The following is a 23,978-nucleotide window of genomic DNA, read 5'->3' as shown; positions in this document are numbered from 1 at the left end:
TCACAAAAAACCGCCCAACACTTTAACAGTCAAATAATGTGATCGAATGTAAATCAAGGTTGATAAGAAACATTTTTAACTCCTTATAACGAAGTAATGACGACAAAATAATATAAATATAATGCTAGATAAATTTCCCATGAATCAAATCGGGGCAAATACATTAAAGAGAACTACCAAATATGATTAAAATATGCAAGCAGACACTGACAAAATGGCAATCAAGAAATTAACCGATACCCTCGAAAAACACATGCATCATTTTCAATGTCAACAGTCAGAATTTAAATGCAAAAAAGTGCCCAATATTAGTGATCAGAATAAGCAACGTAATTATAGGTATTTCACACTCGTTCATGCACACACCATGACAGTCAAAACTGTGTCATTCTGTATGATAATCCGACAATAAAAAAAAATTTACAACAATAATGCTCTTACCTTCGTGTTGCTATATAATTTCACACAGAACTAATCTTTCATGAAGTTCATTGATCATTTATAGAACTTTGCACAGTCAAAACTAACAAGTCCAGTATCTTTAAAGGATATCCTACTAATCTGGACCGTTTAAAAGATAAAAGACAGGATCGTATAGAATAAATTTTGATTAAATAATTTAACTGTGCTCTGATTTCGGAGTTGCAGTGATATAGCCTTCATGTCATCTCCCTCAACGGGTGTAATTCACGTTTTGAGAGTTAAAACACTCTCCACTCCATCGAACTTATATTTAGGCATTATGATCACTTACAGTTATACATTCAAAATCAGATCCATTATCACGCTAAAAACCCGTCGCTCATGAATCATCACGTCTGTCTGCTGACCCCTATAGTGTGGGGGAACAATGATGTCACTTTGTAGGTTAAAACCGGAAGAGAGTTAGCATTTTAGCACTTCCGGTTCCAGAGTCAATGGGTGTCGCAGAGTCAATGGGTTTTTTGAATGGGATTTTGGTTAAATAAGGTCCGTGGTTCACACAAGCTCAAGATACTTTCACGTTTTATTCTACGACATAAAACACACCAGTTAAAACCCCCTAGTGATTTTTTTTTAAACTGTTATGTTTCTTAAAAAAGACGGTTGCTAACAAGCTGCTAAATGGGACTACAGGTGCTGTCGGAGACATTAAATGTCATCACGCCAGACAGTTTATCAATTTAGTATTTTCCAGTTGTAGTATAATTTGTAATACAATTAATTTTAGAATAACCAATAAATGGTTTCCCGCATTTTATATTGTTGTTCAACAATGTTTTTTTTTTGCTTTGCCCCGAAATGCAACGCATGTCTTCGGAGGGAAGAAGCTCGTTTTATCGCTTTCCTACTGATACAGACTCTGGGTTCGTACTAGAAGTTAAACTCATATTACGATTATTACATGTAAACGCCACATTTACCGGTTTTACGTGGTGAAAGTTAAACTTTAATGATGCATAGTGCTTAAAGCCACCTTAAAATTAAATGTTTAAGGCAACATGTAGCTGTTAGAAAGTATATAGATATAGGATTTCCTAGAAGCAAGGATAAAATAACATTTTGTGTATCCACCCTAACAAAATGAGAGCTGAAATATGGTACTTTGTTCACTAAAATAAGTTTAATCTTACCATATCCAAAAACTCGCTCACTCTGCTGCTATTTAAAAGATTAAATACGTGGGGATACGTTTTAAATTAAAATATTTATATTAATCAACGATTTATTTACTTTTAATGCACCTTATTTCGAAATGTACAGAAATACGTGCTTTAAATGTCCTTTTAGTTAAGATTATTTCATTTATTCACTATACTATTTATTACTGATGTCTCATTTCAGTTTTAGTTTGGCGCTAGTTTTGTATTTATTCCAGTTTAATATGAAACAGTTCATGTAGCGTGGATTAAAATTCATATACAGAGTAAATCCTTTTCACTGAACATGTTAAAAATAAGTTTGAAACAGTTGTCGGTATCGTGGTGGTGGTGACGCTGAAGGCGTGCGACCGTGGTGCTGTAGTTCGTTTATAGCCTAAGTTTAGCTTTTCAGTTCTGGCGCTTTTATTTAGGCTTCAAAATTCGTCAAAGTTATATTTTGTGAAGATTATCTTGATGGACAAAACGTGTAAGTTTCATGAACTATGATTGAACACAGAGCTTATTTTTTGCGATTATCCAAAAGCCTATGGAAAAATCCCATTGGCTTTTTGTCGAGGGAACCAGTTTCATGCTAACAGCCCATCCGCCTACAAAGTGACGTCATAGTTCCCCCACTCTATAGTGAATGGCTAAAAGTGCGGCCACGACGTCAACATCAGCACCAGATACTATTGTGCGTGTGTTTAGTAACGTTGTGATGACTGATTGGATGCATACAGTAGTCTATATGCACACTTGGGCTTGTTTAACCAATTAGCCTATACAATTTTATATGTTTTGAAAACCGCCAAACTGACCAAAAACCCGCCCAAATTTTGTCCACCCGCCCAAGCCAATATTTACCTGCACAATCAAATCCAAAACCGCCCAATTGGGCGGAAACCCGCCCAATCTGGCAACACTGAGTGTGGACACATGGAGACCCATATCTCAGTGTGCAATGATCTGATTGGCTTGAAATTATAGGAGGTATATAGTAACAAACATATCATTTGGTTAAGACTTCAAGTAGGATAATAAATTATTTTTTTCGTTTTATAATCTGATCTCAAAAATGGAAGTGTGCTTAATGGGGACGTGAGCTTATTAGGTACGTTTACCCTACTGTGTTTTATTGTACAGCACTTTGGCGCAACTCTGTTTCTTTTAAATGTGTTTATAGAAATAAATTTTGACTTGACTTGACTTCCCCACATGTCTCTTTCTCTTTGGTTATTAATACATTTTGTCTGAGGCTCATGGGGGAGGGATTGATATAGAAACCTCTGAAAGAGACTGCCATCTTTCAGAATTAAATACATTATGAACCTCTGTATACACCTTGGGAGAGCAAAATTAAAAGAATTTAAGAATTAAGAATTGGGATCAAACTGTCCCAACCAGATGTGACGCGATTTAAAAAAAAACAAACAAAAAAAAAAACTTTTCAATGTTATTTTAATCACCCGCGACACGTGACAATAAGCAACACGATATTCTATTTTAGAAATGTTTTTTTTTTATTTTCTGCGACGTCACCGCAGGAATAACATACAAAATATGACACTGATAATCTTAGGTAATGATTATGTGCTTTATTCAATGTTAAGTGTCTAATTTGAGTTTTAATTATTTTGCGTGAGGTTTATAGCCATAGTGAAAGAAACGATAGATATTTTACCTCAGATCTTGAAAATAAATTAAAGCAAACATACGTTAAAACTGTGAACTCACTGCGAACCAACTTCCATAACAAAGATGGTATCACTCACTCAAAACTGTTCAGTCCATTCACATTTGAATCATCTGTTTTCCTTGTCCACTTTTCTTTACTTCACACTTGCCATGTTTTTGCTGTCACATAGTATCTACACTGGACGCGACAAAGAATTGCAAATCATTTGAACTTTGTATAAGTACGTCATAAATAGAACGCGGCAGCAGTTTTCTGTCTGGGATTTGTCACGCAGTGCTGCGCCGCATCCAGTGTAGACACTAGACAGCATCACTGATACAAGTTCTATTGTATTTTGTTGTGTCGCACCACGCCACTCGCGTCTGGTGTAGACACGATGTAAGTTAATGTCGCTTTCTGATGCTGCGTTTGAATTTTCATGCCACATTATTTGAAATTAGACGTGGACCGCCTAATGAGGAACCCTGAGTTACACTATAACATAAAGTGTGATACAGAGAGAGAGAGAACAATATATAAAACTTTGGTAACACTTATGCTTATTGATACAAGGTTTAATTTGTTAACATTAACCAACTATAACTGTGCTATACAGTCATTGCCAAAAATATAGACACCCTTGGAAAATATGATCAAAGAAGGCTGTTAAAATTTGCATTGTTAATCCTTTTGATCTTTTATTTTTTTTAAATCACAAAAATCTAACCTTTCATTGGATAATAAGAATTTAAAATGGGGGGAAATATCATTATGAAATGAATGTTTTTCTCTAATACACATTGGCCACAATTAACGGCACCCTTTTATTCAATACTTTTACCTTTAATGCCTGATGAGGTTAGAGAACACCTGACAAGAGATCAGAGACCATTCCTTCATACAGAATCACTCCAGACCCTTTAGATTCATGTTGGTGGTGCTTCTCTTCAGTTCACCACTCATTTTCTATAGGGTTCAGGTCAGAGGACTGGAATGGCCATAGCAGAAGCTTGGTTTTGTGCTCAGTGACCCATTTTTGTGTTGTTTTTGAGGTTTGTGTTTGGATTATTGTAAGGTTGGAAGATCCAAACATGGCCCATTATAAGATTTCTAACAGAGTCAGTCACTTATTGATTTTTTTTATCTGTTGGTATTTGATAGAATCCATGATGCCATGTGTTTAAACAAGATGTCCAGGACCTCCAGCAGAAATGTAGGCCCACGACATCAAAAATACAGCAGTATATTTCATTGTACACATGGGGTACTTTCAGGGCTCTAGACTCATTCTTCCCACTGGTCGCACTTGTGTGACTAACTTTCTCAGTTGGTCGCACGAGCACATCATTTGGTCGCAATTTTTTTATTTTTTTATATTTGATTAATCAATGCATGCTGATGAACTTTTATCATAGTTTATAGTTATATGGTAACGAAAATGTTCAACATTCAACCCGTTCTTTTTCATCAGTATTATTTGTGATTTAAATTTTGTGAACAGGAATTCCTTTTTTTGCTTTCACTTTTACTTTCAAATTCACGATCTTGGTGTCACATTTGACAAGAAAAGATAATTGTCTGTTTTGCTTATGTCTATACACCTTTCACTTTTTAAGACTAAAACAAAAGATGGATTCATTGTTATTCTTAATTAAAAAGCACAACAATAAAACAGTACGTTACAATGACAAACTAGATTACATAACATTTATTAACAAAAATGAATAAGACTAGGCATGGCATAGGACACATCACATGCTGTATTATATACGACTAATAAATTACAGAATGTTTAGGAAACACTGAGTAATCAAATAATAATAATATAAAAAAATTAAGGAAAGTCTCCATAGCGTAACGTGAGGTAAACAGCAATGATAAGCTTTTCAAAACGAAAAGAAAACTAAACTGTCTGTCGCTGACAGGACTTGCATGTTTTTTTCTACAAGAATACCAACATGTTCACCTTTTCTGGTTTAAGAAGCGGTCTTTTACTTTAGTTTGAAAACCAAATCCTCCATTGCGCTCAATCTGCTGACGCAGCGATTAAACCAGGCTCTACAGCTGAAGCGCTCGCGCTAAAAACCCTCTCTTCACGTGATCAGTGAAATCTGACTCCTGCTACAATGTGCCGCGGCTCTGCAGCACATGCTGTATGAAGCAGATGCTTTGGAGCAGAATGTAATACATTAACCAACTATAACCATGCACTCGCACAAGTGCGACCACGTCAAATTTTTACTTGCACACTCTCGCAAATGCATCTTGAGTGTTTGCTGCTAAAAAGCTCATTTTTTAGTTTCATCTGACCATAGAAGCAGGGCTCACAAAATTTCAAAATCCCTGGTAGCCCTTCGGGCAGGTACTCTTCAGATTTTGCTAGCCCGAAAATTTATTTAACTAGCCCGAATTAAAAAATTACTATTTTATTTTATTTATTTATTTAATATAGAAAATCAGATAGGAGTTTAAATGTCAATCAAAAATATTTTCAATACACAAATATCAACAAATATGAAGGAAGGAATTTTATTTCACTATTTACAGGGTATCTGCAGAATTATATTTAAGTACAAAAATATATTTAAGGCAATTTATGACCCATTTTAAGAGCTGCAAGTAAAATGAACACAGAATGAGCGGACAATGTCTATGGTAACATACAGTATTGAGCCATAAAATTACATGATTTACAGTTCAGATACAGGTTTTCACAAAAACAAAAATCTTATACAACAGCGTTTCAGGCTATAGACAGTTTTTATGAAAAGGGATCAATCAAACATATAAATTGTTAATTTAAAACGTATAAATATTACTGTCTTAATTGTTTAGATTTTTAGAAGGCACATCAACTTCTTTCTCATTTACAACTCTGTGTTTGTTGCGTAAAAACATGAGTTGATATCTGCATTGATCTGACCATAAACAGCAAGAAAGGCTTTTTGGAAATGCAGATTCATTCTCTGCCACGAGGTGGCGCTTTAGGAGCGCTGAAATATTGCAGTTTCCCCGGAAGCGCTGTACACAAAGCAGCTCCGCGCTCATAAACGCTGCTTTATCAGGAATTATAGGTAAAATGAAATTAAAATGCCAACGTTTCTGAGGACAGTCGGTTCCCTTCAGATACATTCACATAAAGACAACTGCCCCGCGTTTTGACTTGAAACGTGCAGCGCTCATTATTTATTCAATGACATCATTGCCTTTTGAAGTTTAATCCTGCAGTATCGCGCGACTCTTGTCTTTCCGTCCCCAACTGTAAGACCTCTAGAAATTATAATTAAGACATTTCTTACACCATTTAACATATTTAAAACTTTTTATGGCCTTAATTTTGATACAACTCACTTTAAGAGTTTTTAAGGACCCTCGGGAGATCTGTATTTAAGGAGCCCGTCGGGCAGGCGGTGATACATTTTGGTAGCCCGACTGGAAAACACAATAGCCCCGGGACGTCGGGCTAGCGATTTTGCGAGCCCTGAGAAGCCAGTCCCATTTGAAGTTCCAGTCGTGTCTGATAACTGAATATGCTGGAGTTTGTTTTTGGATGAGCTAGAAGTTTTCTTGAAACCCTCCCAAACAACATGTGGTGATGTAGGTGCTGTTTGACAATTTTTTTTAAAGGTTTTCTTACCCCGAGACTCAACTATTTTCTGCAATTCTCCAGCTGTGGTCCTTGGAGAGTCTTTAGCCACTCAAACTCTCCTTCTCACCGTGCATTAGGACGATATAGAGACACATCCTCTTCCAGGCAGTTTCGTAACATTTTATGTTGATTGGAAATTCTTATTTATTGCCCTGATGGTGGAAATGAAAATTTTCACTACTCTAGCTCTTTTCTTAAAGCCACTTCACTAATTTGTGAAGCTGAATTATCTTTTGCTGCACATCAGAAATATATTCTTTGCTTTTTCTCATTGTGATGGATGATTAAGGGAATTTGGGCTTTGTTTTCCCTCCTATTTATATTTCTGTGAAACAGGAAGCCATGGCTGGATAATTTCATGTTCATAATCACCCTGGAATGGGAATATACTTCAGAGATATTTTACTCATAAGAATTTCTAGGGGTGCCAATAATTGTCCAACGTGTATTTGAGAAAAACATTTATTTCATAATGATATTTCCCCCCCATTTTAAATTCTTATTATCCAATATAAGGTTAGATTTTTGTGAATTTTTAAAATAAAAGATCAAAAGGATTAACAATGTAGATTAATTTTCATTGACCATGACTGTAGCTGCTGGCAAACATACGGTAATGGTTAACATGAATAATATTTATATAGCATTTATAAATCTTGGTTAATATTAAGTTCAAAACTTACTAACACATTAATTAAAATGCAAAGTTATCTATTTACTAGGGCTGGGCGATATAGCTAAAAAATGTATCAACGATATAATGTTTCATATCATTCGGTATGAGTAATTACTGACATTTTTTACAACCTTTTTTAAAACAAAGAGCAAAATATAAATTTTTTTTTAAATTCAACCACTGTATTTTTAATTTATCCAATTTAAGACAAACAACAAATCATTTTTGTTTTAACAGTCAAACACAAAATAAACTTTAAACAAACATCTCCTTTCTTATGCTTTATATGCAGATTAAATAGCCACAGGAGGGCGCAATGACCAAAATAATGTAGCACATTAAATTGTTTATTCAATGCAATTAAAATAAGTCTATAAAAAAAACGTGCACGTCTAAATTAACACACGTAAATCAAATATAATTTCGTAAATTGTATAAACAATTATGAACAAAACGGCATCATGTGTTTATACATAGCTTAATTCAAATAGCCGAAGCGCACATATTGCATTTAAAAACATGAGATGCAGTGAAATAGAATAAACCTCCACAAATTCGCAATGTGTTTTCTAAAAGTTTAAACTCTTTTAACTTTACATGGCTTTCTATACATCTCTTACATGAGACGCAAGTGCAACAGTCATAGTTGTCTGTCCCAAAAATGTGCCTAATATGCGTTTGTTAATGGCTTGGTTTCGGTTTTAACCTATCCAATAACTTCTCCGCATTGAGCTTCTATATTTCTCTAATATTTTGAATGAATAACGCAGCAGCGGCGAGTCTTGTGGGTTCAACTGGACAGATTAACAAAAACAAAGTACACATCACCGCATCTCGTGCACCTTTGCTGAGGCTCCCTCACCGACCTACACCTAATATTCAATTGCACCGTTTTTGCATTCAAATGCAAATTTTAAATTCGACTAATATTCATTTTTTTATTCACAATCTCTCATCATCACAGGCAGGCACGACTCAGCTTGTGTTAGTGAGTGCTGTCTGCTTGTCACTCATAGCACGCGCCTATATCGTCGATAAATACTGATACCGTTTTATCACCCAGGCCTACTAAATTAATGTACTGTGAACAAACATGAACATGAACCTTTTTATTAACTAACATTAACAAAGATAAATAAATGCTGAATTTTTTTTTTCTTAGTTCGTTAATGTAAACTAAAGAGACCTTATTGTGAAGTGTTACCAAAACCTTTAATGATCTATAAGCATTTGTGATGTAATTATGTAAAATTATATTTACAGCACTGTACATATCAACTCCTCAATCGCTCATAATCTTGTTTCTATTACGATTCGGAGATTGAATTTGTGTCTCAGTATAGGCATCTCGGAATTTTAATTGATGACGCTCTCTCCTTTGGCCCCCATGTCCAGCAACTGGTGAGAAGATTGAAAGTGAACTTGGGCTTCTATTTTAGAATTAAATCCTTCCTTTCCTTTTGAGACAAAAAAGAAGCTTGTTGCTGCCACTTTTATGTCTGTACTGGACTATGGTGATGTTACACATATGCATGCATCTTCTCAGAGTTTACATGCTGTAGACACTGTTTCTTATGGTGCACTGAGGTTTATAACAAATCTTAAGACCCTCACTCATCATTGTGAGCTGTATGCCCGGGTTGGATGGTCTGCTTTGTCCATGAATGAATGAATGAGGCATTTATATAGCGCTTTATTGTGTATTGCAATACACAATAAAGGGGGGGGGGTCTCTCCTCAACCACCACCAGTGTGCAGCATCCATTTGGATGATGCGACGGCAGCCACAGGACAACGGCGCCAGTGCGCTCACCACACACCAGCTACAGGTGGAGAGGAGAGAGTGTCATAGAGCCAATCAAGTGGATGGGGATTATTGGGAAGCCATGATTGACAAGGGCCAGTGGAGGGAATTTGGCCAGAACACCGGGGTTACACCCCTACTCTTTACGATGAGTATCATGGGATTTTTAATGACCACAGAGAGTCAGGACCTCGGTTTAACGTCTCATCCGAAAGACGAATCCATCCGTAGGTTAAAGCACTGGCATGTTTTTTATTTATAAATCTATCCTGAGTTTACTTCCCTCATATCTAAATACTTACATCTGTAAAAAATCTGTTCGTAGCTATAGCCTTCGTTCGCAGGAATTTTTCTTATTGTCTATTCTAGTGGCACATACTGAATTAGGGAAAAAGTTACTTAAATTTGCTGCTCCCTCTGCCTGGAATAATTTGCTAATTAAATTACAGTTTAAAGAGCTGGTTTCACTAGACGTTTTTAAAGTCATTTTAAATAACGTGGAGACGGAAACACTGGGCTGTAGATGTTTTAACTAGTATATATTGATATCCTTTTTTGTGTGTGTGTATGTATTTATGGATGTTATCTGTTAAACCCACGTGAGCTGTGTTACTGTCAATCTTGGCCAGGACGCTCTTGTAAAAGATATTTTCAATCTCAATGTGCTTCTTTTCCTGGTAAAATAAAGGTTATAATAACTTACTCTGTGTGTTGGGACGCTTACACTACAGCCTCACATGTAAGCCACGTCTCTGGGCGTAACCGTTGTGAACTTGTCTTTTTTCTTGATGCTTTACCAGAGCTAATCGCCAGCACTTGATTTAGGCACATCAACCATGATGCATGCTTATTGGCTCACTGACATTGATGAGATTAACCCCTTAGGTATCAAAATTTGGTACAGAATAAAAAGCCATTTTTCATTACTTGATGGTATAGAGGCAATTTGGTCTCGAAGTCGATACCCAGATTCCAGGATCTATGCAAAGTTTCAAGTTTTTTGAACATGTTAGGGGCTCCAAAAGCCCCTGAGACCTTGTAAATAAATAATAATCCTTAGAAAAACAGTAGGGCATTGCACCCCTAGTGGCTTGGGCCCTAATAATAATCTTTAGAAAAACAAGAGAGCCCTGGGCCCCCTAGGGCTTGGTACCTAAAAAAAAAAGATTAAAACATTGTGGGGGGAAAAAAACTAAACATTAAGGACTTGGAAGAAATAGTGACCAGTTACTGAATCTAAGATTATAAACTTTCCTTTTTATTTGAAATTAACCTGAATTTATTAAATAAAAATCGTCATGGACATGTTTAATACTATAATTTATTTACCCTTTTTTTTTTTTTTTTTTTTAATGAAAATATAGAGCTAGTGGAATTTAATGATCTGCTTTTTGAGTTGAATTTGGTAAGATTTGGCCTTTATTAGAGTGGGTCAGTAACAGGATCTCAGGGATGCCCCACTTAACAGATAGAGCTGACCTGGATCCAGATTTAGTGTTTAACCTAGTATTTTATGTCTTGTTCATGGATTACATATACATTTGGTCAGATTGTTACTTTTTTGCATTGTTTCTGCCATAGTTTTGACACATAAACACACCTGAAAAGCACACACACAAAGGTGCTTGTCACACAGCGTGACTCACTGATTCTTGAGACTTTGGACAAAGCACATCCAGCAATTGTAACCGGTATTAGGTTTAAAAATGAAAATATTTTTAATTGTAAATGTTATAACACAATTATCCCCTTCAATTTAATTTTGACATTATTTTAAATCTATGACACTTATTGTCTTCTCACTACATGTAAAAACAGTGTGTCCACAGAGAAGGGTTTTTTTTAATGATGAAAAAGAGCTCGTTTTATCAAAAGCAACACTTAATATTTCATTTCAAAGCAAAGTTGTTTTTCAAGGACAAATACGTGTTTCATAAAGTTTCAAAATTATGTCCCCACTTTTTGTCAACACTGTCAGACATTCATTAAAATGTAATAAAATCAGGTAATATCAGGGCCAACCGTCACTATAAAGGACCCCCTTGCCACATTCCACGTCTGCAGAATACATCAATGTCAGACAGGTCCTGGTAAGTTTTATAGTTTTATAATAATTGAAATCATAATGTTAATATTTCCTGTGTCACAACCATGATATGTCAACACCATCTTTCAATTTCTGAGGAAATTGTTTGAAATGTTTAGATCATTTTATTCTCCGGAAACAGGTTCCATTAACATCTAGCATCAACGTAGAAAACAAAATGGCTACTACATGAACTCCATTTGTTTTGTGAAAGAAATGCAAAATTTGTCAACACCATCAGATGTCACCACCATAAGATTTTCTGTCTGACTGTGGTAACGGGCTATTGACGGAGCTGACATCCAATGTGAGTCATATTTTTGTGGTTTTCAAGTCATTTTTAATTATATTAAATATAAAATAGTGTTTAATTTTTCTAATAATGTATAAATACTAAATATACAGCTTATATTGCTTTTGTGGATTGCTAGTTACCAGTTCTAGCAGAGTTCCGGTTGAGGGAACATAAGATTCAGGGAACACAAACACTGGATAAAACATATCTATACATAATACAGTTTAAATGTGAATATTAAGATCCTGGTGAATGTAAATGGATAAGAGTTAACAACTAAATTGTTTTATTTGTTCATTTAACTGTTTTGAAAACTTGCCTTGTTACCATAGCAGATTCACAGCAGACATACTGTTCTGAGATGAGAAAATAGATAATTTGTGTTCTAATGATTTATCAAAATACTTATGTGAATCTTGAAAAAAAAGCTTTATAAACAAAACTGTTTGTTGTGTTTAATACAGTTATTGATTGATTCAAGGTATTTTGATAGTTAAATGACTACAAATTCAGGTTTTCGTTACCACCGTCAGGTCTGTCACCTCCGTCAGATAAATATTTTGATAATATTTTATATTTGTTGAGGAATTGTTGGTCACATGTGAAAATGTAGTCTGTCTGCTAACATGAGAATGTGTTTTGAAATGTTTAAAATATCTTTATTGCTTACTTTGAAAATAAATGAAAACAAGGTAAAAAGCACATTTTGATAAAAAGTGAAAAGTTGAGAGGTTGAATCAAAGCGTAGCTCAGTAGCTTAGTACATGTAAGATACAAAAATGTAGTTTCATTTGTCTGAGTACAAGGTTTTATTTTTTCAATATTGCACCCTGTTTTGTCCCGCTTCTCAAGAATCAGTGTACTGACAGACCTAAACCAGTCAAGATACAAGCACAAAAATGTGCTCAACAAAATATTGCTTAAAGGGTTAGTTCACCCTAAATTGAAAATTCTGTCATTAATTACTCACCCTGTTCATCTTTGGAACACAAATTAAGATATTTTTGATTAAAATCTGAGAGCTCTCAGACCCTGCATAGACAGCAAGGTTACTACCACGATCAAGGTCCAGAAACGTAGCAAGGACATCAGTAAAATAGTCCATGTGACATCAGGAGTTCCGAGGTTACGAAGTAATTTAACTGTAATTTTTAACTTTTTATTGTAATATCAGTTTGATTATTATGGTACCCTTTAGACAGCTGTTGATAAGTAACTCTGCAACTACATCTCAACTAGCAGTCATTAGAGTATTAGTAGTATGTCTGCTAAATATATGCTAAAGCTTTGTTTTGATGGACCACCAACACAAACTGACAGTAACTTTGCAAGTATGTAAACATTCTACCTTAAACTAAGCCTACTAATACTCTAATGACAGTTAGTAGACATGCAGTTGCAAAGTTGATAGTCAATAGAGTAAGGGGACCATCAAAATATATAATATTGCATTTTTTTCAGTTGAAAGTATTATAAATGAGCTTAAACTAGCTCACATCAAAATTAACATAAGCTCACAGGAAACACTCAAATAACACTATAGCACCTAATCAGTCACAAGATGTAGTAAGATACTGTGCAGATCTTAAATAAACAATGTCAAGATTTGATATAGTCCATTATAAATGAAGTGAATTTAATATGGTGTTCATTGTTATAAATCATACTCTTAAAAGTTATAACCGCAAAAACGTATTATGTATTTTAATTGTTGCTTTACTGCAACTTTGCTCACTGCAACTGTCTACTCTCATCTACTTTCAAGGCGAGGCAAGGCACATCTCAAATGAGCCTACTCCTAGACCTCAAATATATGTGTTAGATAAGAGAGACGTCAAAAATGTCTGTGCCCAAGGGCCAGAATTGGGAACCACTGCTTTACCTGGTTATCCTCACTGCAAGGTGACGAGTGTCAGGACTCTTTGCCTCTGCAATCATGTTAGACGGAAAACTGGCCGCTGAATCATTTCTACCCTCTGGCAGAAAAAGAAGCAGCCAGCTGGAGGCAATAGTCAGTGGATGAGCTCACACTGAGTCAGTATTTGCGCGCCTCGCTTTCACCTGAACTACCTGTAATTTTCGTCGGGGACAGGCCCCTCCCAATGGAGTCGCTTGTCTTTTTTGTTGTGTCTGAAAAGGACCAGCATTGTTGGAAATTGTCCTAGCGGCTGGATATGTCTCTCATACAATGTCGCATTTGCTGATGAATGCTGTGATATGCCTCTTCATAAAGGAATGTTCACAGTTCACCTGTGAGAAAATTTTTTTCTTGGGTGCGTTTCAACCATTTCCGATAGCGTACATGACTATTGGCTCCACTTATGCTGAGCACCCTTCACAGGTGTGATTTGATATTTTCTTCATAGCGTCTGCTTCTGACGAGTTGAGAAACTGCAAGTGAACATGTTTACTGGTGTAACCTCTGTACCCTGAAATGAGTGAACGACAATTCTGCCTTGTTACTTATGCTGAGGAATTTTTGTAACTTCCTTATTCAGTCGAAAGATTCTGAGGAAATTACATTTAGCTCCACCTTATATAGGAGGGTGTAGCCACCCCAAATTTGTGCACTTGAACGCCATTGGCTATTGCAAGGCAATAGCGTGATTCAATCAGGTTTTAGTATGTCTAGTAGGAAGGTGTTTTCCCATAGCAAGCTTCTGGGACAACGTCTGGTCACACTTTATATTAGGTGGCCTTAACTACTATGTACTTACATCAAAAATAAGTACAATGTACTTATTGTGTTCATATTGTATTGCAAAACACTTTTGCTGCTATTGAGGTGGGATATGGGTAAGGTTAGGGGCAGGTTTGGGTAAATTTAAGGGTGGGTTAAGGTGTAAGTGATGGGTCAACAGTATAATTATAAATGTAATTACAGAAATTAATTACAGATGTAATTACATATAGGTATTTTTAAAAATATAAGTACAATGTAAAAACATGCATGTACACACTAAGTGCATTGTACCAAATTATACATTTAAATGTAAGTACATATTAGTTAAGGCCACCTAATGTAAAGTGGGACCCAATGTCTTGTTCCCTCATTTCAGGGAACCAAGGTTATGTCAGTAACCGGGGACAATTGACATGACATCGCTGTTTAGTCCATTGATTTTGATGAACCGTCAGATTCAGCGTTACTCTGGTGCCACTTTGTTTGTTGGTTGCACCTTATAAGGTGTTGTTCAAAGGTAAAATAATTTCCTTGTTTACAATTTTGTTTTGTTTAAGATTGATTAAGTGTTTTGAATAAATTTGCTCATAAAAACAGTCCCTTGCCACCACCTACTGGTAACTATGTAACGTGCACTGAAGTTGCAAAAAACAAACTATTAACATACAGACTGTTTTAGTTTTGTTTGATTGCAATGTTATAATTACTTTAAATAGTTACAGTGCTTTAAAAATGATATAAAGCTTTACAATGATTTTACAAATGAAATGCTGCTTTTTCAGTTTCTTTTTTCAGTTATAGCATCTTTGAATAAGAATCATATAGGAAGTTTATGATGTCTTTGAACATGCTTTTAAATGCTGTAGTCTTCTTGCTTTGTTAATGTTCTCACATTTAAAGTTGCCACAGTCATGCCTACTTTGCATTTTCTGCTCTTTATTTGTACCATTTTGTTTTGTTATATAATTAATTACAAAATTATTTTATTTATTTAACTCCTTTTTTATTTGTTGAAATAATGAAGAATTTTGATTAAATTAGATTTCTGATTGCAGTCCATGACAACCAAAAAAGGGGTCATCGGATGCCCATTTTCCACAAATTGATATGATTCTTTAGGGTCGTACTTTGGTTAAAATTTCTCAATGGTAGTGTAAAACAACACCCTTTTTACCTTGTCAAAAACGGCTCTGTTCACAGAGACCCGTTTCGGTGCATGTCCCTTTAAATGCTAATGAGCTCTGCTCACCCTGCCCCTCTCTTCCGTGGGGTGACGAGCAGTTCTCTGATACTGTAAACTTTAGCCGCATTTGTCGTTTAACTTCCTAACTACCACATTATTAGGAAAGGCGATTTGCAAAGATTAATAAATAAAAAAAAAAGTGTTTCCCCTAGGTTTACAACTTTTGGGGGGGGAAGCAACATATTTTCCGACGCACACTCTCTGTCCACTGGTGGGAGTGTGCTCACCTGTGTAGGGCCCTATGAAATCCGTTTTATTTTTTCCCAAATTCAGTTGTATGTTTTTTCTAAATTCCGTTTTTTCTGTTAGAATTTTTCTGGATTCCGCTTTTTTTTTGTTTAAATTTTTCTAGACTCCTTTTTAATGGTTAAATAAAATTTTATTCATCAAAAAGCATGTTTAATTAAATATTATTATGAAACTTATTAGGGTTGCGCCGATAGACGATGGCTGACAGACATCACGAAGTTGAGCCGGCATCGTGATGATTCCTTCCCCCCCACCCCCTGTTCCGCAATCCGCCGCATCCCAATTCCATGTTCGGAAAGGAAATTAAGTATACTACGGTAACGGAACCCCTAAGGGGAATAAATAGCCTAAAAAACGTAATTTCCCTCGCAGTTATATCGTTGGGTAATTATACTGTATATAAATTGCGGGCATCAGGAAACCATTACTAATATGTAGGGCACTGAAACAGCTTTCGAATGTGCGCTCTTATTTTACTTTCACTTTCGAGATTCGCGATCACACGGACTCTATACTACGGTGCAACAGTACATAAATTTATTAAAAAACAACTACATGCTTAGGGCCCTATTAAATGTTTTATTTTTTCTCACCATATGTTTTATTCTTACCAGATTCTCTGTTTTAGCATGTCTAATCATGTGAATGCATAAAAACAACTTCATTTATTCAAATTTAATCTTTTTTTTTTTTTTTTCCTCAGAAATTCTGTTGTGTATTTAATTTTTTTCTGGTTATCAAATTAAGTTATAATACATTAATTTCACTTGTCTTTTAATTATTGAAAATTAAACAAACTTTACGAAGGGGATTTACTACTAATGATAAAACATGGAAGAAATGTTGTGTGATTATTCCTTAATTTAAGTTTTAATAATTTTAGTAGTAGTACTAATAGTATTAGTATTATGTACTTTCTACTGAACAGTATCTCTGGCACAGTGTCTTCAAGTTAAACAGAATTTTATTTTGACGGGATTGCCGTGAATACCTTTTAAATTTTTGTGTGATATGAGGCGCTTATGAAGTGACTCTCAGAGCAGTTTTGGAGATGTTGTTCATGTATTTTTATCCTCATTTAGAGAGACGGCAGACACTGAAAACACTGCGAGCGTCACACGTGCTTCAGTATGTGTGTAGTAAACAAAACCGCACGTCTGCGCCATTCATTAACAAAGACACGCAGAACATACAGGATTCATATTTAAATAGTCTTTTTGTGACTTAATATTTACAGATACTAGTCCATATTCAAGTGTAACAGTCTACTTTTGATTAATTCTTTTAAAGTTGGACAAATTCCATGACATTCCGCGTTATACAATAAATTCCGTTTTTATGACTGGATTCTGCGAATCCGTCCACGTTTTTCACATCGCAGAAATCAAAAGGCCCTACCTGTGTGTGCGCGCTCACGTGTGTGTGTGTGTGTGTGTGTTACAGAGAGCAGAGGAGAATTGTAAACGCGTGACCATGTAGAGACAGAAATGACATGCCGTCGTGTAAATAAGACAAATAATATAACTATTTAGTTTAATAAAACAACAAGGTATAGACATGTTCTATAGGAAAGGTAACCTTAAATGACTTCTGTTGTGATCTGGCGCTATATAGAAAATAAAATTAACTTGACCTTCAAGGGGGGGCGGGAGCCCCCTTAATATAATGGCAGGGGAAACACTGAAAAACCTTATACTCACTTCTTCTGTAGGTGAAGCTGGATCGTGAATGATTTGCTCAAACATGGATGCATTTAGGTAGATCGGGGGACACATTCCCTTCAAAAACAAAAGTAATCCACTACATCTTCAGCGGCTCAGATGTCGGGAGTAAATGATAATTGCTATGTTCATTATTACATCCAACAACAAAACACTTCGATCACTTAGGAGCCATTCTTGTCTACACCTGCTCCGGCGTCAAAACAATGCCGGACTGTTGACAGCTCACTCAGGGCGGGTCTAAGGTAAAACACCAGTGTCAATCAACAATCGTGGGAGCGGTCTGGATCTGTGTGACGTCACACAGCCAAGAATCTGAGAATGGCTTGATCTGAGAAAAGGGGTTATGATTTTTGGGGATTTAAAAAAAAAAAAAAAACCTGGGTGGATTTTTATCATTATAGGGTTATAGGGTGGTTGTGTACACACACTGCCAAGACGCATTTCAGTTCAAACATGAAAAAGTGAATTTTGCATCCGATGACCCTTTTGAAGTACTTGGAAGTCCTGGTATTCCGTTTTTACAGTATCTTTACGAATCTTGATTAACAAGTAAAGAATCAATGAAAATTTCAAGCTGTTGGACTTCCTAAGGCAGGGGTCAACAAACTTGATCCTGGAGGGCCGGTGTCCTGCAGAGTTTGTCTCCAACTTGACTCAACCCACCTGCCTAAGTTTATAGTATAACTAGTAAGACCTTGATTAGACCTTGATTAGCTGGTTCAGGTGTGTTTAATTAGGGTTGGAGGTAAACTCTGCAGGACACCGGCCCTCCAGGAATGAGTCTGGTGACCCCACCCTAAGGCATAAGGAACTGCTGTTATAACCTGCTCACACATTGTCTGTCTCTCTCTCTCTCTCTCTCTGTTAATTCCTTCTAATTCTTGATCTTGAAGCTGAAACTTGAGGATCGATCTATTGTGCCTAGAGACTTTGTCCGGAGAATGAATTCAAATGTAAGTTGTATTTTTATCACTTGTACTTCAAGATGAAACAGTGTACAGGGCAATAGAGAAATAATAAAAAAAAACCTTCCTCAGAGGATTAGATGCTACTAGAATGAAACTGCTAAATGAAACTAGTAATTAAAATTTATAGAAACTACTAAAATGGCCTGTTATGTCGGAAGGATTGTAGCAATTCTTCTAAATCTTTATGACTACAGTATCTAGAAGCTTAAAGCTGTGGTTAATTATTTGTTCTCTGAATCTTGCAGGATAAACAGTGTGGCATTGTGACTAACATAAACACCGAATGTGCAGTGAAACTTGTAGGGACCAACTGTGTTCTGTATCCTGTAAATAGCAAAGACCTTCAGCATGTCTGGGTGAGTTACTGTTCTTTTTTTCTTTCTTTTTTAAATCATGAATGTGAATCTTCATTGGATTATGTACTCTGTGTGTGTGTGTGTGCATGTGTTTGTGTGCGCATTTTTGTGAAAAGTCAGGACATAGATTTGTATAATGACAAAGGTATGACATAGGTATTACAAGGTAAAGGTGACTTTTCAGGACATTGACCCATGTCCCCACTTTTCAAAACGCTTATAAATCATACAGAGTGAGGTTTTTTTGGGGAAAGTTGAAATGCACAGTCTCCTGTAAGGGGTAGATTTAGGTGTAGGAGTGGTGTAGGGTAATAGCACATACAGTAAGTACAGTATAAAAACCATTACACCTATGGGATGTCCCCACTTTTCACAAAAACGACGTGTGTGTGTGTGTGTGTGTGTGTGTGTGTGTGAATAGTTACTTGAGTTACTAGAATTCAATTGTATATGTGCACATACACCTACATACACATACACTCCTGGACTCCTTTTTAATGGTTGAATTAAATTTTATTAATCAAAAAGCTTGTCTAATTAATTGAAATCATGAAACTTATACAATTTCATATCAATTTATTAAAAGTTAAAAAAAATAAATAAAAAAAAAAAAAAAAACCTACATGCTTAGGGCCCTATGAAATGTTAAGTTTTTCCTCACCATATGTTTTATTGTTACCAGATTCTCTGTTTTAGCATGTCTAATCACTTGAATGCATAAAAACAACTTAGTTTATTCAAATTCATTCTTAAAATAGCCTTATGAAATTTTTTTTTTTTTTTTTTCTCAGAAATTCTGTGTTGTGTATTTAATTTTTTCTGGTTATCAAATGAAGGCATATTACATTAATTTATCTTTTAATTATTGAAAATTAAACTTTTTGGCAAACAAAGGGTATTTACAAAGGGAACTCCACCGTCCATGATACAGAGAGCAGAGGAGAATTGTAAACGCGCGACCATGTAGAGACAGAAATGACATGCCGTTGTGTAAAATAAGATAAATAACATAAGGCTATTTAGGCTATGTTCACACTTGGCGTCTTTTTTGAAGCTGCCAGCATCTGTTTTACATTATAATCCTATGGAGTAAACAGTGTTTTCAAAAAAGTCCTGAGCGCTTTTTAAAACGGCGTCTTTTTCTGCAGCTCAGTGCATCTTTTCAAGTTGAAAAAAGTTCAACTTTTCTGGAAAAACTCCCTACGTCAGGCGCCTTTTTGTTATGGTAACAACTCACCACTCGCTTGTCATTGGTCAGCTGTCAAAAACAACAAGAAAAATGGAGAAGACAGACGGTAGATAGATCGTACTAGTTTCGGAGCACAAGGAGTTGTATGATATGAGCACAAAACTCTATCTAGTCTAAAATATGCCGCAAAACGTGCATCATCCAACTGGAGCTCCTGAACTAAATTGTTGTAAGCACCATACTGTTTCCTTCCCTGTGTAATGTCAATTAAACGTCATTGTGAACCGACATTACCCTCCCTGTTCAAAAACCAAAGCAAGATGCAATTTTTTACTCTCTTTCTACATTTCTGCAGCACACAACGCTAGCTGTTGATAAAGCAACAAAAGACGCCTTTGGCTGCTATTCGTAACCAAAACGCTGCCAGCTTTTTATTTGACAAAAAAAGCATTCTTGGCGTCTTTTTTGACAAAAAGTTGACAAGTGTGAACGCCCTTAGTTAATTTTTTAAGTACAAGGTAACCTTAAATGACTTCTGTTGTGATCTGGCGCTATAAAGAAAATAAAATTAAAATTAAATAAAATTAACTTGACCTTCAAGGGGGTCGGGGTGCCCCCTAATATAATGGCAGGGGCTGCAGTGAAATGCCATAAGCATAGATGCCATTCTTTTTAATGATCTAACAAGTACATTGGGCATTATGGGACGTGTTCCCAATTCCGGTTGTCTCAATTAATGCAGCCTGGATGTGAAAGACTGTAATGCTTTAGGAGCTCACTCAAGTACTGAGGGGCTAAACCATTCAGTACTTTAGTAATCAGCGAGATTTTAAAACATATGATTTCAAATTGGGAGCCGATGCAGTGCTAACAGAACCGGATCATACTTCCTAGTTTTAATAAGAATTCTAGCTGCTGCATTTTGAACCAGCTGGAGTTTAAGGCTGTAGGGCAACAATCCAGTAATGCACTGCAATAATCCAGCCTTGAGGTGATAAATGCGTGAATTAACATTTCTGCATTTGACATTGAGAGCATATGTCGTCAAGAGGCCAAACAACCTGTGAGGATCACAGTTGGAGAATTTCAGATGTAAGTAGGGTCTAGGGGTCAAGTCTTCAAACTATGATCAGATGCTACGTTCATAACCACATAGTAACTTGTTTGAGAGAGTTGCTATGAAAATCTTTGCTGTCATTAAAGAACAAACTCGAGCACCTAAATAGCCATGCAGAAAAGTACCTCATCCCCAATTTGAAGTGTGGTTTTTAAATTGTGATTTTTGTGGGGCTTTATTTTTTCCAAAGTTCTTGGACAACATATTATAGGATACATTAGGGTCATTGACTGGGTTGCTCAATCACCATTGAGCACTTAAAAAAAAGCATTTAACCTAATTTATTCTTGGGGCGAAACTGTAATGAATGTACTCTTTCACTCTTAAAATGGGATGACTAACAGTTAACTAAGTATTTGTGTTTTGTACATATCTGCAGTCTTTTATGTATGGTGACTACATTGTATATGACTTCTGGCTTGGAAAGGTGTACGATCTCAGCATCCAAATCGTTGTGAAGCTTTCCAATGGTGCACGGTAATGTGATCACACTTTTTTTTTTTTTCTTCATGTCACTGTGGGTTATGCAGTATCTATAAATATGAAGCTAAACATATTGAACATATCTTGTTCAAGTGCACCTGAGTAGCAGAGAAAAAAGAATGCAACAGTTTTATAGGATTGATTGAATAGGATATGATACAACAATACAATACAATATATTTTTTCATTGTAGATGCTCTATGAGTGAGGAAGACGGCGCAAAACTCTACGATATTTACCCTCACGTCAGTGATGTGGTAGGTGCTCAATGTTTGTGTTTTTGTTTGCATTATTAGTTAAGGGATCTTGTTTTCTCTGATATAATGTTCATTAGGGCTGGGCAGTATGGCATGGCATTTGATTATGATTATGGCATGGCAATAAATGATTATTATGATTATTTCCATTTTGCATATATGCTATTCCTGAAAGCTAGTGAGTTCCCGTAAACTTCCCAAATTTCTCTTAATGAGTGCCGGTGATCTGACCCTTGCCAGATTATTATTATTATTATTATTATTATTATTATTATTATTATTACTACCCCCCCCCCCAGTATTGTTAGGTTTAGGATTAGGAGGGGTTGGGGTAATAATTTGCCAGGGAGTTGAAATTTGGCACAATTTGTACATGCGCGTCAAACAGATGGAGCCCAATAAAAAAGGAATGCAATAATTTTCACTTTATACTTTTTTTCTAAAATGTTTCTTTTTGGACAATAAACGGAGGTTCAAATTCTACAAATAACACAATTGTATTTTTATGAGGCCAGCAACAGTGAAGGGACTTAATGGATGTAATTATAGTATTTCAGATTGTGTCTCCTGTGCCAGTTAACATTAGTTTGTGCATCTGTTTTTGTCATCTAGTGATATTAACTTTTGCTTTCAAAGTGGTAAGCAAGCAGGGTTTTTTATTTTTTGTGTTATGTTTGTTCACCTTGGATTTTTATCTGATTAATCAAAGAAATAATAGGCAGATTAATAATGTATCAAAAAAATAATCACTATTTTCAGTCCAAAATAGTATATATTAATATTAACTGTTATAAAATTGTGTATAACGTGATGTATGATTTTGGTCACTGATTATGCAGTTGTTTTACACAGCTTGTTGATTGTCTCAGTTTGAAATGTTGCTTTGCCTTTTACTCCAGGGTTTGTTCTTTGATGATGCCTATGGGTTCTATCCGGGTCAGGTTTTGATCGGGCCCTCAAAGGTTTTTGCTAATGTGCAATGGCTGTATGGTGTGAAGCCAGTTCTCAGTAAGAAGAGCAAGTTCAGAGTTGTTGTGGAGGAGGTAAGTTTGAAAATTTGACTCACTAATGTAAACAAGAGTCCTGTGATTGGGAATTTGTGACTAGAGCAAATAACTAAACCAAACCAAGCTTTTGCTACTGTGTCTTAACATGTTTTAGCCATTTATATTTCTAGTTGTAAATGTCTCGTACATGAAATCTTTTCAATTACAGGTTCAGGTAGTGGAGCTAAAAGTGACGTGGATTACGAAAAGTTACTCTCCAAAGGGGTCAGACAGTGTCTTCCCACCACCGTCAACCATTACAGAGGAGAATCTATGCAGGTAAAATCTATGCAGCTAAAATCTATGCAGCTTTCTACAGTTTACCATTTTGATTATTTATAGTTTGTAGTTATAGGCATAATCTCTCGTTCAGACTCGTACAATATTCTGTACAGTAGTCAAGTAAATTGTAAAGTGCAAAATATACCACAAAACTAAGTCTAAAACACAGTAGTTGGTCAGTTTTCATTACAATGGAAAAGTGTAAATTTCTTTCTTTGCTGCAAATATGCCAAACTACACGAACCGAGCTCCTGTTCATCATCATCGTTCAGCAACTGGTTCTTTTCATTCACAAAATACTTGGATCTACTGAACAAATACGCCCATCACACTGTTTTGAGTCTGAACGAGAGCGAGATCTCATTTGTGAATGAATTGAACAAACTGGTACATCTCGTTCATGAATGAAATGAATGAGAGTGTAGGTCATAATCAGCTAATAATAATATATATATATATATATATATATATATATATATATATATATATATGTATGTATGTATGTATATATGTGTGTGTATGTGTATATGTATGTATGTATGTATGTATGTATGTATATAAATGTGGTGATCTG

At 35.7% G+C, this 23,978-nt stretch overlaps 1 protein-coding gene across 1 annotated transcript in view; it reads left to right on the top strand.

The window, feature by feature from the left end:
* Positions 1 to 23,978, top strand: part of ube2o (ubiquitin-conjugating enzyme E2O) — a 62,702-nt gene that overhangs the window by 20,350 nt on the left and 18,374 nt on the right. Inside the window, exons 2-7 of the mRNA XM_058778655.1 lie at positions 18,600 to 18,659; positions 18,920 to 19,030; positions 21,716 to 21,813; positions 22,013 to 22,076; positions 22,976 to 23,119; positions 23,292 to 23,401. Coding sequence (XP_058634638.1) covers positions 18,600 to 18,659; positions 18,920 to 19,030; positions 21,716 to 21,813; positions 22,013 to 22,076; positions 22,976 to 23,119; positions 23,292 to 23,401 — 587 coding nt within the window. The remainder of the gene's footprint in view (positions 1 to 18,599; positions 18,660 to 18,919; positions 19,031 to 21,715; positions 21,814 to 22,012; positions 22,077 to 22,975; positions 23,120 to 23,291; positions 23,402 to 23,978) is intronic.

The sequence above is a fragment of the Onychostoma macrolepis genome, chromosome 06 (assembly GCF_012432095.1).
Source record: "Onychostoma macrolepis isolate SWU-2019 chromosome 06, ASM1243209v1, whole genome shotgun sequence".
Taxonomy (NCBI): domain Eukaryota; kingdom Metazoa; phylum Chordata; class Actinopteri; order Cypriniformes; family Cyprinidae; genus Onychostoma; species Onychostoma macrolepis.
This window is presented reverse-complemented; position numbering and strand designations above follow the sequence as displayed.